Source organism: Passer domesticus, chromosome 10 (assembly GCF_036417665.1).
Source record: "Passer domesticus isolate bPasDom1 chromosome 10, bPasDom1.hap1, whole genome shotgun sequence".
In the NCBI taxonomy this organism is placed as follows: domain Eukaryota; kingdom Metazoa; phylum Chordata; class Aves; order Passeriformes; family Passeridae; genus Passer; species Passer domesticus.
This window is the reverse complement of record NC_087483.1, coordinates 27955572-27970820: the sequence shown is the minus strand read 5'-3', so window position 1 is coordinate 27970820 and position 15249 is coordinate 27955572. Positions and strand designations below refer to the sequence as shown.

The 15249-nt window shown below is 48.7% G+C and overlaps 1 protein-coding gene and 1 long non-coding RNA gene across 6 annotated transcripts in view; one reads left to right on the top strand and one right to left on the bottom strand.

The window, feature by feature from the left end:
- The window catches only part of LOC135309032 (uncharacterized), a 30626-nt gene extending 25084 nt beyond the window's left edge, over positions 1 to 5542 (top strand). For both annotated transcript variants that reach the window (XR_010369341.1, XR_010369340.1), the window contains one exon: positions 5407 to 5542. This is a non-coding gene — a long non-coding RNA (uncharacterized LOC135309032). The remainder of the gene's footprint in view (positions 1 to 5406) is intronic.
- The window catches only part of CFAP65 (cilia and flagella associated protein 65), a 31722-nt gene continuing 19867 nt past the window's right edge, over positions 3395 to 15249 (bottom strand). For 3 of the 4 annotated variants that reach the window (XM_064434784.1, XM_064434783.1, XM_064434782.1), the window contains 6 exons: positions 13625 to 13735; positions 12659 to 12850; positions 11753 to 11911; positions 10295 to 10432; positions 9698 to 9814; positions 8837 to 9109 (listed from right to left, as the gene is read on the bottom strand). In XM_064434784.1, coding sequence (XP_064290854.1) covers positions 8852 to 9109; positions 9698 to 9814; positions 10295 to 10432; positions 11753 to 11911; positions 12659 to 12850; positions 13625 to 13735 — 975 coding nt within the window. In that variant the 3' untranslated portion in view covers positions 8837 to 8851. Of the gene's footprint in view, positions 3939 to 4494; positions 4633 to 5290; positions 5567 to 6086; positions 6237 to 6573; positions 6777 to 8416; positions 8483 to 8836; positions 9110 to 9697; positions 9815 to 10294; positions 10433 to 11752; positions 11912 to 12658; positions 12851 to 13624; positions 13736 to 15249 lie in introns of those variants that run through there. The other variant, XM_064434785.1, reaches the window with a different exon arrangement.

Here is a 15249-nt window from a genome sequence, read left to right as displayed (position 1 = left end):
TGAAGCCCCAAGTACCACAGGTGCTGCTGCAGTGCCAGCAGACATCTCCAAGCCTATATGCCGTGTCAGAAGTGCTCTTTCACCCCAGCCTCTCTCCTGCAAGAGCAGGGCCACACCATTCACTAAATAGCAGCAAATACTGTTCTTGCAGGGCTGCTTTACAGAAAACACAAGCAAAGCAGGTCCCTTGAGCTTGCAGAGTGCCCAGCACTGCACTGCTACCCTGGGGAGTGTCTTGTACCTGTTCTGGCATCTCTGGGGCAGCATTTACCAGTTTGTGCCCTTCCCTGTCAGGCAGGTGGGCAGCACTGGGACAAAGCTCTTAGTGGGGCTGGCCTTGGAAAGGCAGCCTCAGCCTCCTCTTGCAGCAGCCAAGGGCTTGTGCTGCCTCACTGTCCCACGAGGACTGACTAGGTCACATCAGAGTACCCCTTGTGTCCCTCAGGAGCCAGCAAGGTGCCCTGGCCTGGCCTGAGCATGGCTCCCAATCCCAAACACCAAAGTGGCACAGCTGAGCTGGCAAAGCCCAGTGTCTGGGAGATGGAGAGACAGGGGTGAAGGATCTGTCCAGCTTCACCAAGGGTTTTGGAAGGATCACCCTCACACTTCTGCTCTTCAGACACTGCAAGCTGGTCAGGGCAGGACTTTTCCAGGTTCCTACCTCATACACTGTACAGAGGGAGAAGGGGCTGATTCCAGCTAGGGAATGGTTGATTCTTTGTCCCCAACACTGCTGCCTTCCCCACACTGACACAGAGATCCGCCAAGTGGGGCTTTGCAGGAGATTCAGGCTCCCCAGCTGCAATGGGACAGCAAAGCCTAGCAGGCATCCTGTCTGGGAAGCCCAAGAGCAGCTTTGTTCCCTTCCCTTTATCTCCCACACAATGGCACGATTCAGCAGGTGTTAAATGTTTTAATGGGATTCAGGATAGCTTCTGTTGCCCACCTGCCCCAAGGCCATTTCAGCCCTCCCTGGGAGCCAGGAGTAGGAGCCAAGAAGAAAGCGCCTGTTGTGCGGTGCATTAACTGTCTGATGACTGAGTGCTCCCGGTAATTCGCACAAGGAGAGGGGCAGTCCCGTTAGCTTGCCAAGCTCATGCTCAGCCACAGGCGTGCTGGCTGCATACCTGCCGGGAACCTGGCCTGGCTACCAGCCCCAGTCCTGGGGAACATCACCCATTTCGCTGCCCAAACACCGGTGGGAAGAAGCAGGACCTGTACCTACAGTATTTCTGTTGGAGAGATGTGCATTAGAAATGTGGCTCTGTTAGGCAGGGGCCAAATCCAGCGCTGGGAGACAGAACAACAAGCTCAGACTTCCCTCTGCCTGAGCCCCAAATGTCATTAGCAGAAACAGGACTTCTCCCCTCTTTTGGGTGCTGAGCTGGGCTGTGAGTCTATAGTCCTACAAGTTCATAGCCCTTGGCAGTGGCTACCAACAAAACCTCTTGCTAAGAAAAAGTCCCTCCCTGCCAGCCCTGAACATCTCTGCCCTCCCCTCACCTCCCCATTGCCCCAAAGATCCAAGTGAGAGAGAAGCCCCCGGGTGAGAACATCCACGCTGTAGCTCCACACGATGCAGAGCTCACCCCAGCACTGTCTGGGAGTGCTGCTATCTCTCTTTGCTAACAGGACAGATGATGGCTCCATCACACGTTGAAATGTTTTCCAAAACCAGGGTCAGGGTCTAGTTCCCAGCTGAGAAGAGGAACTGGGAATTTCCCCAACCTGGGAAAGAGGCTGCCCCTGGTGTATTTATATTTTAGGATGAAGATAAAAGAAGAAAAGTGTGTGGTAGCTGCTACACTCTTTGCTCAGTGCACTCAGAGTGGTTGTGGTTGACAGGCACCAGAGAAGACCTACAACAGAGGTGGCACACCACCATCTCACAGCCCCTAAAAAGAGCTCAGAGATGACAAATTTCTCTCTCACAGGTGTAAACAACTCTCATATCTTTTTCCCTGACTCACCCATTGTTTAAGGCATCATCTTCGAGATCTCTCCTACTACAGTAATGCTTATCAAACAAGTGAGTTTCCCTCTAATAGTGCTCCAACAGGCAAGCATAGTGTGACTTGTGTTCTCTCCAGGTCCAGGCTGGGAGCACAGGAAAGTGGGGAGAACAGGACCTTCAATGGCATAAAAAATTCCCTGCACATTTGATGGTACTCAGGCTCTCTCCATTTGTTTTTGGGTGTTACACCAGACTAACACACAGCATTTCCCATGTCAGCTCCTCCAGGTAGTAGATGCAATGGTGCAGCTGCAGTGATGCAGCCTAAAGAGCACTAGATCACACAGCAGGTCTGAGGATGGACAAACTGACTGATCCTGTCTTCACTGCTCCATGCTGCCCTTGGGTAGCTGGATTCAACCTGCTTTAGGGCAACAGTGAGGTTTCTGCCATTGCCTTTGCTATCCATTTGGGAACTCTGTTGTGGGACAACAGAGCATCCTAGCGAGGAGCCTGGACCAAGAAGAATCAGTCCAAGTGGACTGAACAGCCAGGCCCTGCTGCTGCCTTGAGCTGTGGAGAGAGGAAGGAAGTGCTTCTGCATTACCTGCTCAGCACTAGCCGAAGCCCAGAGGAACAGAGAATGTCTGCTGTGATGTACGAGACCTGGCATGTACAGGGAAGGGAGGAGAGGGTTTGCACTTCTCATAGAAGGATCCAGGACCCCTGTGAAGGCCCAAGGCACTCAGGCTGAGTTCAGGGGCTGGCAGTGCCTCTGCTGTATCTCTGACAACAGGAACAGCTCGGCCCTGGGGCTTAGTAACGCTTACGCACGCAGGGCCCCTGCACGGAGAGGAGTGCTGGGGTGAAGCTGGGTGAGCTGAACACCCCAGGCACAGCAGGCAGCTGCCCTCTGCTGAGCGGGGCAAGAGCCCTCCACAGTGCCTTTTGCACAGTCTTCTCTTAGGATGCAAGGGAAAAACATGCAGCTCTGGTCTTGGCTGGGTCCTGGCACTGGGAAACAAGGCGTGAGGGTTTGGAGGGGGACACCAAAGCTGCACCCTCACCAGAGCAGGGTGGCTGCATGAGCCCCAAGCTGCAGAATCCATAGTGGTATGGCAGAACAGGGATATGCTGCAAACACAGCCCACTGCCTGCACAGCCATCCTGCAGCTCCCGCCTGGGAGCAGCAGCTGGAGCACAGCACCAGCCTGTTCTGCGCTGGCCACTGGGATTTCTCACAACTCACGCTGCCACCTCCCGGCTGTGACAAACATGCTCCTTCACTGTGACACGTCTTGCAGCCTGACGCACTCCCCAGGCCAAGGCAAGGCTCAGAGGATCCCCTTCCCTAGGTGACAGCCTTGCAGTTTGGAAGGGGAAGACCTTGTGCAGGGCTCACAAACCCAGACGCATGAATTACGTATGTTACACACGGTGTCAGTGTCTGAAGGTCAAGTTGCTTTTATTGGGCTGCCACGTGTACTGATTGTGCTGCAGCTGCCCCCTCAGAACCTGCAGTCTCCACTGGAGCAAGGAGGGGAGGAGGATTCAGTACCTGCATCCTGCTGATCCCATCACCTCATTGCCCAGGTGTCAGTCCTTTCTCAGCTACATTTCAAAGCAGATTCCACTCCTCTCAGCCGCCGCAGACTGAGGACAGTGGGAATTGTCATAGTGGTTGTCCATGTGCTCCCTCTAGCACAGAGTTCTTCTCCGATGATGTGGCCAGCCACAGAAAGGAGAGATCTCATGAACTCTGCGTGGAGTTGTCAGAGGATCCAAATCGGTGCTGAGGACATAATCAGGAGGTACCTCCTCAGAGAAAGCCAGCATGCTGAGCTGAGGTCAGGGTGTGGGAGGGTCCGAGTTGCTCTGGACATCACAGGGATGAAGAAGGGAGAGAGCTGATGTGCTCGAGGGGCTTAAGCAGCACAGTACCAGCAGCTACGCTCTGGAGGGCGGGGGTGCTGAGCTGGTGAATCTGAAGAAGAGATGGCAGCTCTGGAGATTACATCTACATCCAACAACCCTCTTCCATTAACTCTCAACCCCATCTCTCTGCACTTCTGCCCAAGCTAGGGCAAACCCTTATGCTTTTCACTCATGTCCCAATCTACTTTCCCCACCAGTGCCCATTCCCTCAACCTAACTAGATCCCACACCCCCTTGGACTATGAAAGCTTTGCTCCCTTTCTGCTGTCAGAGGCTGTGCTGCCTGCTCCTTGACCTTTTCCCAAAGGACCATCCTTCTGCTAGGCTCTCCAGTGCCTCAGGCCAACCATTCACCCACAGGGCCCTGCCCCAGAGCTGTATGAGGGTCTCAGGTCCACAGAAAGGCTGTACTGTTACCACCTCTGCCCTGTGGCTCAGGACAAGCCAAGAGGGGGAGAGACTTTGGGAGTGGATTCTTCGTTTTGCACAGGAAACCTTGGCATTGGAGTCAGCTAACCCACATGGTCTAGAAAATGGGCTGTGCTTCAGCCTGACATGTTAAGGACAGGTCCTGTCCCCCACCAAGCACAGATACACTCTGCTACCTTTGGGAGGTGTTGGAGGGTAGAGTAATGACCCTGGGCCGGGCCGTCAGCACCACCTCCCCACGACTGGCTTCGATCAGGATATTCTGCAGGGTGTTTTCCAGCAGCAGCTCCACAAGGTTCCCAACAGCTGGCTGACTAGAAGGACAGAAGAACAGGAGAGGACAGCTATCAGAAAGCAGATAAGGCAGGCTGCTTGCCGTGACTCCTGCCAGGAATCATCAGGCACAGCAGTGGAGCACACACTGTTTCCTACACGCTGAGACCAATGAACCACATACTTGAACAATGGGCTGCTGACCCTTGTCCCAGAACTGTCACCAGATGGTGTCAGGCCCTGACCTTAGACAAAGCTAGGTTACTATAGTTTTACTGCCTTCTCCCTCCAAGCTGCTAATAGTGAATAATGCTTGTAGCTTGTAGCAGTGTACAAGGGAGCAGCCACAGCAAATGCAAGGTGATGGGATACTGCAGTGAAAATAAAAGGTAAGGTAAGCACATACTGCATCCTAATGTCTAATATGGCCTGGACTGCCTGAGAGTAAAGTGAACACCATTCACTACCAGCATCCTGGCATTGCCCACAGCTCAACCCCAGACACAGTAAACCTTCTCTACCCACATTTGGGAGAGGGTGGCTTGGTGGGCTAGCATCGACTTCCACTCAGACAACACATAATACACCAGCAGAAATGCTGCAGGGCTGAATGAGAAATGGATTTCTGGCTAGGCAGTGTGCTGCCATGGCTCTCTTGACTGTGCAGCTCTTGGCTTTTACGTGTGAGCTCTTCCTCACCTATTTATTATCTTCTTTACCATCGACTGCTTATGGTGTAAAGCTTCGCAAGACTCCAGCAAATCACTGGGAGAGGTTTCCTGACTCATTTCTTTCTGCTCTCCATCCTTCGCAAGGTCAAGATCTGAAGCAGAGGCCCTGGAGGGGATGGTGGAGCCCTGTCTACTGCCCTGGAGCTCTACTAATTTTGCACACCGGAACTGGGAGAAATATGGAATAGGCTCATCTTCGATTTTTCTCACTGACTTCTGGAAGTGGCCATCCTCCAAGAGGCTTCTAGGAAGAGGAAAATAAAGGATAAGTTCCAGCAAACTGGCTTTCTGTATGACCCAGAGGATTATTACAAGACACCACAAATCAGAGGAAATCACTGACTGATGTCAGTGTTTAGTCTGTACCTTCTTGCTTTCTGGGCCTAAGGGAAGCAGCAAGAGGGCTTGAGTCAGCTAAACTACTCTGTTTCCCCAGTGCTGGCTCTTTACACTTGCACAGCTCACAAACCAAATACGTGTACCCCAATGCAGCCTGTTCCCAAGATCACAGTAGGTAGAGTTCCCTGGTTCCTGAGAACACTGAAAAAATGGGCTCAGCCCCTGGCTGGGGGGGAAACCCCTGCCTTGGCTGTCACTCCAGGGTCTGAGCTCATAGTCTGCAAGACAGCTTTTTGCAGGTGGATGCCCCATTCTGGCAACAAGAGTGCACAGATTCCTTCAGGATTAGCAGAGGGCTGACCATGCTGCAATCACTCTCTGGAGTACAGGGGCTCCAAACCATGTGAGGGTGAAGGGACACACACCTGATGACACCTGTGAGTATGTCAGTCACCACCTCCATTTCTTGTTTAGAAGCAGCAGCCAGGGACAGCCGTTTGCTCTCCGTGTCCATCTTGTTTCTGTGCCTACTTCCATCCACCAATTTGCTTTCTGAGGGCTGGGTGCTGAAAGGGCTGAGAAAGGAGTTGTTCCATCAGTGACAGCACTACAGAACCAAACTCTCAAAGACCAGCACCCTCCTAGCACTGCAGCAGACGTCAGGCAAGCAGGGGAGGGGAGGGAGCTGTCATATTTCTGACAGGAGCAGGGACACTGTATAAAAGAGGAACACTGAGCTCTGACAGTTGAGATGGGGAGAGAAACAGATCATGTCAGCTAATGCTGGGGACCTCTTACTCAATACTGAGGCACTGGAGAGGAGCAGAGTAGAGCACCAAGTTCAGTGCATATCAGAGCATGGGCAGCCCTGGCTCAGATGAAGCTGCCAATCCAAAAAACTCTATCTCTTACCGGGACAAGAAGAATCTGGGAAAATCCAAGGCGAAGTTGCTGAGAAAGTCCTCAATAGCATAGGACCTGGCTGACACATCAAGGTGTAAGGACATGGGCGTGGGAGGCTCTGGTTTGACCCACACCTGGCTGGCGTCCTTGTCCCTCTCAGTGTGTCCAGGTGGCTGACTGGATGGAGGGTGGCTTTTAATAGGCGGTAATGTCTGTTGGAGAGAAAGAAATGGCAGGCATATAGTTGGTCCTCTCACCACAAGTAGGCTGGTGTAGGTTTGAGCACAGGCATGAGAGCTGAAAGCCCAGCAACCAGAGCCACCAGGTCCTGCGTGTCAAAATGATCTTAGCACTGCCCTACTGATAACAGGCATGAGCAGCCACAGTGGAAGTCAGGTCTGCTCCCTTCTCACTGACCAGTGTGCCAGCCCCAAGTGTCAACAGGGTTTCAGGGTCTCCCTAAGGTACTCGGGGCTGTTGTTCTCCAATCCATCACTGTGGAAGCTCTTGCAAGCACACTGGGAGTGCTGCAGGAGAAGTGACATACATGGATGGAATGCATGGGGAAACTGTCCTCCTCCAAACCTGAAGGGAAACCAGGAACTGACTCCAGCCACACTACGTGGGTAAACTTGGGGTTGCATTACCAGCAGTCAGGTTGGGGGTTTCTTAGAGCAGCAGGCAGGATGCCTGGGCCAGAAGTACACCACAGAGAACTGGAGAAATCCTCAGGAACTGCAGGACTTCAGTGATCTTTGGGACACAGCTGTCCTGCCTCTGGAAATGAGGTTAGAGGTCTGCACTGCTCCTTACACAGACACAGCAGGCTCCAAATTATCACTAGAGGTTAAAACCCGAGAGGACTAAATGAAACTGGTTTTTACCTTTCTGCAGCCATCCTTATGCTCATCCAGGAAATGCTTTGACCTGCATCCCCGATCACACCACACAGCACAGGGAAAACTCCAAGCTAGAGTTGCCCTGGGCTGATTCCTTCACACAGAACAGTGCAAAGCATGCAAAGGCACTCATGGGGTCTCAGGAGCACTGCCACAGCCTCACTGCAGTGGCATTTCTGATCTAACAAGCTCCATCTCCTTGTTGCCTCAGTCCTCTCAGGCCCAGCCTCCCCACAGCTCCCCTAAATGTTTCCACATCTTGGGCTAGCTTTGAGCCCTGTCATTCCCACAGCACATCCTGCTGATGGCCATAGGCCACTGCTGGCTCTTCCTTTGGGCCCAGGTAGCTCTGCAGAGCACTCACTGGGACCTTCTTTCACACCTTCCCACAACTTATGGAAAAGCTGATTTACAGCAGTGCATACAGTTGTGCACTTGAGTGGAAACTGATGAACCAGGCAAACTGAGCTTTAAAGCTTTCTGTGTATTTAAACCAAGGCAGTTCCCTTCTGCAGCTTCTCCTGAGGAGCAGAGCACAGCTCCTCTTGAGGTGAGGGCAAAGTCTGCACCATGTTCTGCCAGGGTCCTGCTGCTTTCTGCTGTGGCACACATTCCACTGTGGCCCCAAAATAAAACCAGTACAGGTACCAATTGTCCTGTCTGTGTGCATTTTTTCTGCTTATTTGAAACCTTTCCTCCTTTCTCCAGTCATGGGTGAATGTTTGATGCCAATTTCAGTTCCCATTCACCTCAGCTGGAAAGTTACTGGCCAGAGAACACAGCCAGACAGTGTGATTCTTCTGCCTCCTCCAAACAGTCTGTCTCCCAAAGCCTTGAAGCTACAAATCCTGCTGTGCTCTCTGTCCAGACTCCCACACTGTGATATCCAGCATTTGCCTCTTTTCTAAAGCAGTCAGTTTGATTCTACCATGAGTGAGAGAGGCTTGACTTACCTTGTATTTCCTGATCACAGCTGAGGATTTAGAAAGACTTTCTGTTTCAGCAGAATCTGATAACCTCTGAAAAATGAAGTAAAATATTAAATAAATAAAAAAGGGAAAGAAGAATTACCACGTGGGGAAGATACAGAACAGAACAAGACATTAGGATTTTTTTTAAACTTTGTGCCAGCTGAGAGTCAATGATCTCATCCTCCATTCTTCACTCAGACCACATTCTTACTGGTGGCTACACATTTCTCCTCCAGTGTTTATTCATGGTTAAAAATCCAAACACTGGTTTCCAGAGCCACTGGCTTTGTTTTTCCTAAGGCTTCTCATGCACTTCCAAATTTCAGATGGTCACTAGAAATTTCAGAGTTTGTAAGATGATTCTGGCTAGAAAACAAGATCTAATTTTCCTCTAACCACAGATCAGCTTTGAAGTGTTTAGCAGATCAGAGTCTCATGTCCTCTTGACAACTGCCTAGGTTTTCCTAAAGAATGCTCCTTGTCGACACTGGCTGCTGTTTCTTGAGCCAAGCTAAGCTGGTGCAAGGTTTTGAGAGCTCTTACCACTGAAGTTAGCTTCTTCTTGGGCTCAAGGTCCTTCTCTGTGATGGTGAATTCCACAGCCTGCCGCTCCTTCTCCTTTTCCCACTCGCGCAGGTCCCGCTCGTACTGAACCAGGGACTCCTGGATGTACACCTAGGAAACAAACCATAACTCAAGGGAGCAGCGCTAGAAAAGAGTTGCAAATAACAGTCTGTGGTTTGATCCATGCCTGTTTCTCCCCTTCAGGAGGTGCCAGGAAGAAACCCACTTGCTTTCCACATATTCCAGTGACAGAAAGAGATAAAAATAGTAGTATTTTAAGTCTCAGACAGAGATTATATACTCTCTTGCCAAAGAAAACCTGGAAAGTGTTGAGGGGACACTACTGCTGATCTGTGCCCCCAATAATACTAAAGCAGCAAGACTTGTTTTTTACAGATATCAAGTCTTTGGCATCCACTGAAAGCCATTCCCATTCAAACAATCACTTCTAGCAGCTGGGCTCCCCTCACAAAGCTATACATTGCACAATTACACTTCATCTAGTGAACCACACACACAGACAGATGCTTAAAGCATCAGGAAGGATGAAGCAAGGTGTCTTCAGGAGTGAGAAGTGTGTATCAAAGAAGGATTCCTTCAGCTGGAAGCAGCAGGCAGCTCACTGCTGGGGTCAGCCATTTGGGAACCACAACAATATTCCCAGGTCATGGCAATACACAGGTACCTCTTGGGTCTTACCTCACACACCAGATTTATTCTGCAGAAGTAGGGATTCCTTGTAGGTTGCAGTGTGATGAAGCAAGGGATACTCTCTCCAGGCTGCGCAACCCCCGACTCTGGAACAATCTCCAACACCTGGGTGAAGGGTGGGAGGAGGAGAACAAAATTAAATAAAAAATGGGAAAAAAAAAAAAAAAAAAAAAAAAAAAAAAAAAAAAAAAAAAAAAAAACAAAACAGAGGAGCTATTTTCACTGTCCTGGGACCTTCCTGTGTGCTTTCTCTTCGCAGGAAACACACCTCTCCTCAAAGGTATATGGCATGAGAGAGATGCAGTTGATATATTCTAAGAACATGGCCTTTGCTGGCAGACAGAGACCTGAGGTTTATTATCACATTTTGAAGTTCCAGCTTCATAAAACCTCACCAAAGTCTTTGGATTTCCCTTCTGAATTCCTGTTGTTCCTCCTGTCCTAACCCTTGCCTTCACTTTTCCTTTCATCACCTAGTAGAAAGCCAATTCCCTGGAACTGAGTGTCTTGTTGAAAATGGAGCTGTAAGGTCCTTCCATGGCATAATAGAGATGGGCAGGAAGGTGTAGATCAAAGAGGACTCACCATTTCCTTACAGTTCATCTGCCAGGTAAACACCACTGCCTTGGTCTTCGAGATGTTGTTGAGAAAGACAAGTCGACATGCTTTGGTGCAGTCTGGGATATTTCCAAGGCAAATCCTGTGATGGGACAAGGTGGCTGCCTGCAGGAAGCAAGGAAAAATCAGAAGGAACAACAGGGAAGGAAGATGGGGCCTAGCCATTGAGGAAGGGGAGTCATATAGTCATCTCTAAGTCACACTCATTTTTAATCCAGCAATTCACAGATAATATTAACCAGGCATCTTTAATCTAGCAGCTTGAGAGAGTGTAACAATTCTCTCAAGTTTGCTCTCGTTACAGTGACTTCACATCAGAAGGCCAGCTGGGCTGCAGGGGGATTGAGTGAGCAATGAATATGACATAACACTGGTGCTGGACAGGAGAGGATCTCAGGAGCACAGAGGACCAGTAACATCCCAATTCTCTCTGCAGCACTTGCAGTCCAGTTCTTTTCCAGTTCTTCAGTGAGAAACACGAGGTGTGTACTTGTGCAAAATCCCTATCAATCTGACTGTGAGGTTTAGGAAATCAAACCCTAATACACCTTGCTACTAGTATGCTACCAGTTTGTCCCATTCTCCAGGCACAATGCAATCTCTAATTAAGTACAGTTATCATTAGAGAAAGAAACTTGATTTCAGACAACAGAGCCTTGCAGAATGCCATCTTCATTGTCAGACTGAGGCAGTTTTCAATTATCTTCTCTTAGGAATATAATTGCCCTGCTGGAAGCAAGAGAGCACATGGAGCTGTGGCTGGCTCCAAGGAAGGCATGCTAATGTCACATCGGTTGAATCCTTTACCTGGCAGGAGAAAGCCTCTGCTGCTTCTGTGAAATGCTCATTCACTGTGCTTGGATCTGTGGGTGAGTTTAACAACAGACTGTCCAGGCTGGCAGGCCAGCTCCAGCCAGGACAGACAAGCTCCTGCTGAGCCAGCAGCAGGTCAAACAAGTGCATTCCTCTGCATAGGCCTGAATAAGGTGACCACCCTGCAGGTCAGCATTCAGGTTATGAATCACCTGAGTTTGGCTGGGAAATGGTGGCAGCCAAGCCCTGACAGAGCACAGCAGGAGTATAACGGTCTTTTTGAGAATGATTTAGGAAAGAAAAAGGTGTTGTAGCTGCACAGAAGAAAAGCAGCTGTGATGGAAGGTAATTTCTAAGAAAAAAATACATAACAAACCCAAACCCGTTTTTGTTCTAATGGCTATGGAAGTGACAAGCTGGAAGGAAGACACCTTTCAGCATCCATGAGTTAGGCTCTAGACCACCTGCTGGAAGGGAAAGGTCTTGTTCTGTCTCAAGGCAAATGAACTCTCCTGCAACACAGACTACTGCAAGATGGGGCCACTTGTATATCTCAGTCTCTCACACATTTCTGGACTGGTCATATTGCTCATATCCCACACTTGAACTTACCTGCCCAGGCATAGTTAGCTTGGCAGAACCTGGAATGAGTGCAGAACAAAAAAATTGTCTGGATGTGGCAGCCTCTTCTACAATATTTGGATTGTAGCCTACTCCCTGGAAAGTAATCTGGGTCGAGTCACCCTCCAGGATTTGGATGAGAACATCAACCTGTCTCGGACAAGACAAAAGTTTTAAGTCCAGAGTCATATTTGGGAGAGATGTGCAATAAGCTAGCATACTTGCTAATGGCCTGGTCTAAATACACCCCGTGATGGATAAAGACAAATCCAGTCTCTTGCTCTTTCAGGCCTTGGCCTTTCCTGCTAGCCCAGCAAAGCTGGTTAAGTAGTCAATTAGCCAGTTACAGTATGAGATGGATGGAGACTACATCGTGGAGCAAAGGCTGGAGTTTTAAAGTTAAATTTATTTATTTATCCATGCATTCACCACAGACTGAAGCAACAAGCAGTGCTAGAGCTCTGGCCTTGCCTGCCTGCTGCAGCCCAGGACAGAGGTCTTTGGGAAGACTGTTTTTAGAAGTTTGCAGCAGCATACACTGCAATGATGGAAGACACTGACTTCAGTCTCTTTGGTGGGAATTTTTGGAGGCCAACAATGAACCACAAATCTGAACAGATACTACTGATATCCCCAGTTACTGTTTGCACCTTGGAAAATATATACTGGGATGACTCTGGTTGTGGAAGATATCTCTTCTTGGGAAGGAAAAACTTATGAGACAAATTTATCTGCTCCATTTCCAGACCAGCCACTCATTTGCTCTCAAGACTCTGCTTCTTGGAGGCATAGGGCTCAATTCAGCTGTAGCATTACATTACAACCACCATAAAGAAACCTCAAGAATTTTAGGTCAACAACAGAATCTGTTTCTTTCAGTCAGGAGGAGGCTCTTACTGTGTATGTTTTAGCTTCCAGTGGTGAGAAGATCCACCCAATGTGCCCTGATTCACCAGGGGGGATTTCTCCTCTAGGAGTTAGGCAGGCAAACACAGGATGCTGAAAATTCTTCTCCTGTATCTTCACAATGTTGTCCAGCTGAACCTCAAACGTCACGGGCATGGAGCCACCATTGTAGAGTTTATAAATCTGAAGTGAGTCAGAAAGAGCAGTGCTTTTTATACCAGGTACAAGTTAAACTAGTTAACACCTCCCCAGGGGACGCTGATAAGCATTAATATTTAATTCATCAGCTTATCTCCTAAGAATGAGAAGACCTCATAGTGTCAAGATTTAACACCGAGGCTCTGATAGGCAGCTGTGCTGAAGGTTTATCACCACACATGTACATTGATAACCAAAGTGCCTCTCCAAATGGTGTCCTGCCAATTCACACTAGGGAAAAATTAATACAGATTAGCTAAAGGGAACATTGTAAAGCAGATCACCTAAAATGCAAAAGCACTTGTATTAAAGTGCTCTTAATTCAATTCAGACTTGTTCATTTTCCAAGTAAATTAGGCAGAACAGAATCAAAGCTGCTTTTTTGCTGAATAAGTGTTTAAGGAAGTTAAATTAATTTACTAAAAAAATAATTAGGGTTTATTTCCAGAGTACTTGGAGCATCTAGGCAAGCTTTCACTCAGCTATAATGCAAGAGAGCAAGTGAACAGCCCAACATGCCTTATAAGCATTCTGATTAAAGAGTGAACACCAAATCTTGTCAAACTGCAGATGGTGAGAAGTACTTCCCCTGTTGCTGTCCCAGCAGCTATTTCCAAACTCTGCCTAGAACTATCCTCAGAGTTCTCCCGTGATGCTTCACCATTTTCTGAGAAATGCCTCGGACACTGCCTGTCCGTGGGACACAGTAGTACCAGCTCCTTCCCTAGATTTGCTGCTGGCTTTGGCTCCAATGCTCACCTGTGTGGGGGGCTGGGAGCGTCCCACAGCAATGGGTGCGAAGACGTGCTTCGTGGATGCGAAGTGAACGTACCGCTGGTTGTGTTCCACTGTCACCCCGCTGAAGGTCAGCTGCAGTGGGAAGAAATGCAGTCACGTCCTCCAGGGCCTTGGGCCCATCACTAACAACTGCACAAGGACTCTGAAGTACTTTGCAAATGGAAGGCCACACAGTTACAAGCTTTAATTGGTAATACCAGGATACCCATAGTAATGTCTCTGCATGGGCCAACAGGAGTCAAGTTGCTGCACTTCACATTAAGTTAAGTCTGAAGCATGGCTATTTTTCAAATAGATGTGTAAAAGACAAAGAGAATATTTGCAAAGATTGACACCTGCAAGAGATATTGTATCAGCTGCTTAAAAAAAGAGCAGAGAATGACAACTCCTTTTAAAAAACCCATTCCAGTTCAGATCTATAAGCAAAATGCAGAGGGAGGAAGAACTAGAAATACAAAGTTAGCAAGGTCCCCCATGGGATCTTTTCAAAGCACTACATAAGTGTTCAGCCTCCTGAGAACCACAGCTTGCCAGATGAAGTGAAAGTAGGAGAAAGACAAAAGCTTTGCTTTCAAACTTCAAGGGAAAAAGGGATAGGAACCTCCCTGAGCTTTGGAAGTAAAACATTCATTTACATAACTTCGAACAAAAAGCCACCTTGCGTTCCAACAGACCAGAACTGCTCAGGAAAAACTGTCATCAGTTTCCATTTGAGACAGGATATGACATTTAGAGGATTATCAGTTAAACAGAGACAAATGGAGCAAAGTGAAGACTTGCTGCAATCAATTCTCCTTCTAGAGTGCATAGACTTCATCCCACAGTGAAGAACTAAGATCATAAGACGGATGCCAGGGGATGCCAGATTCCCCAGGGAGGAGAGCTGCTGGGAGAACACATGCTGCAGGTGATAACATCTCACAGTACCAAACTAGCAGCTATGAAGTGAAGTGCAAACACTCGCAGTTTATAAAACCTGTGTGCTCAGGGATTCTCCTTGGAATCTAGCCCTTCTCTCCAGGGAGGTCTGTGAACCAACCTACCTCAGCCTGCAACACATGCAGCTGGCTGGGCTTTTCCTACTAAAACTGCTGGGGGCTGCAAATTCTGCCTGGCCAAACAATCTCAGAGCTCTGAGAACAGGAAGTCTTACAGGTGAAGAGGCAAGGACAATCTGTGAAAGCATTAGGCAGTGGGAGGCCTTGTTTCCCTGCTGCACAAGGAATTGGAAACACACATATGTCTCCTTGTACAGCCAGGAAAAATTGCCAATAGGAAATTAGTTTGGGTCCTTCAGCGTACCTATAAATCACCAGAGGACTAAAAGTTGGCCACTGAATGAGGAAGAGAGAAGAAGCTTCTCCTGAAAATTAAGTTGGGGAAACAGAGGAGCAGGAGGTCAAAATCTATCCATGTAGGTAAAGTCATCACAGAAGTGAATTCAAACCCAAAGGAAAAACAGGCATTGGCTTGTAGGTGGCTAACCACACAGCTCTGAAGCCAAATAATTTGGAATTTGACAGAGTAACCAAGCAATACCCCAGCCCAATGGGCTCCTCCTCTGTTTGTTGTTGCTTTCGGAAATT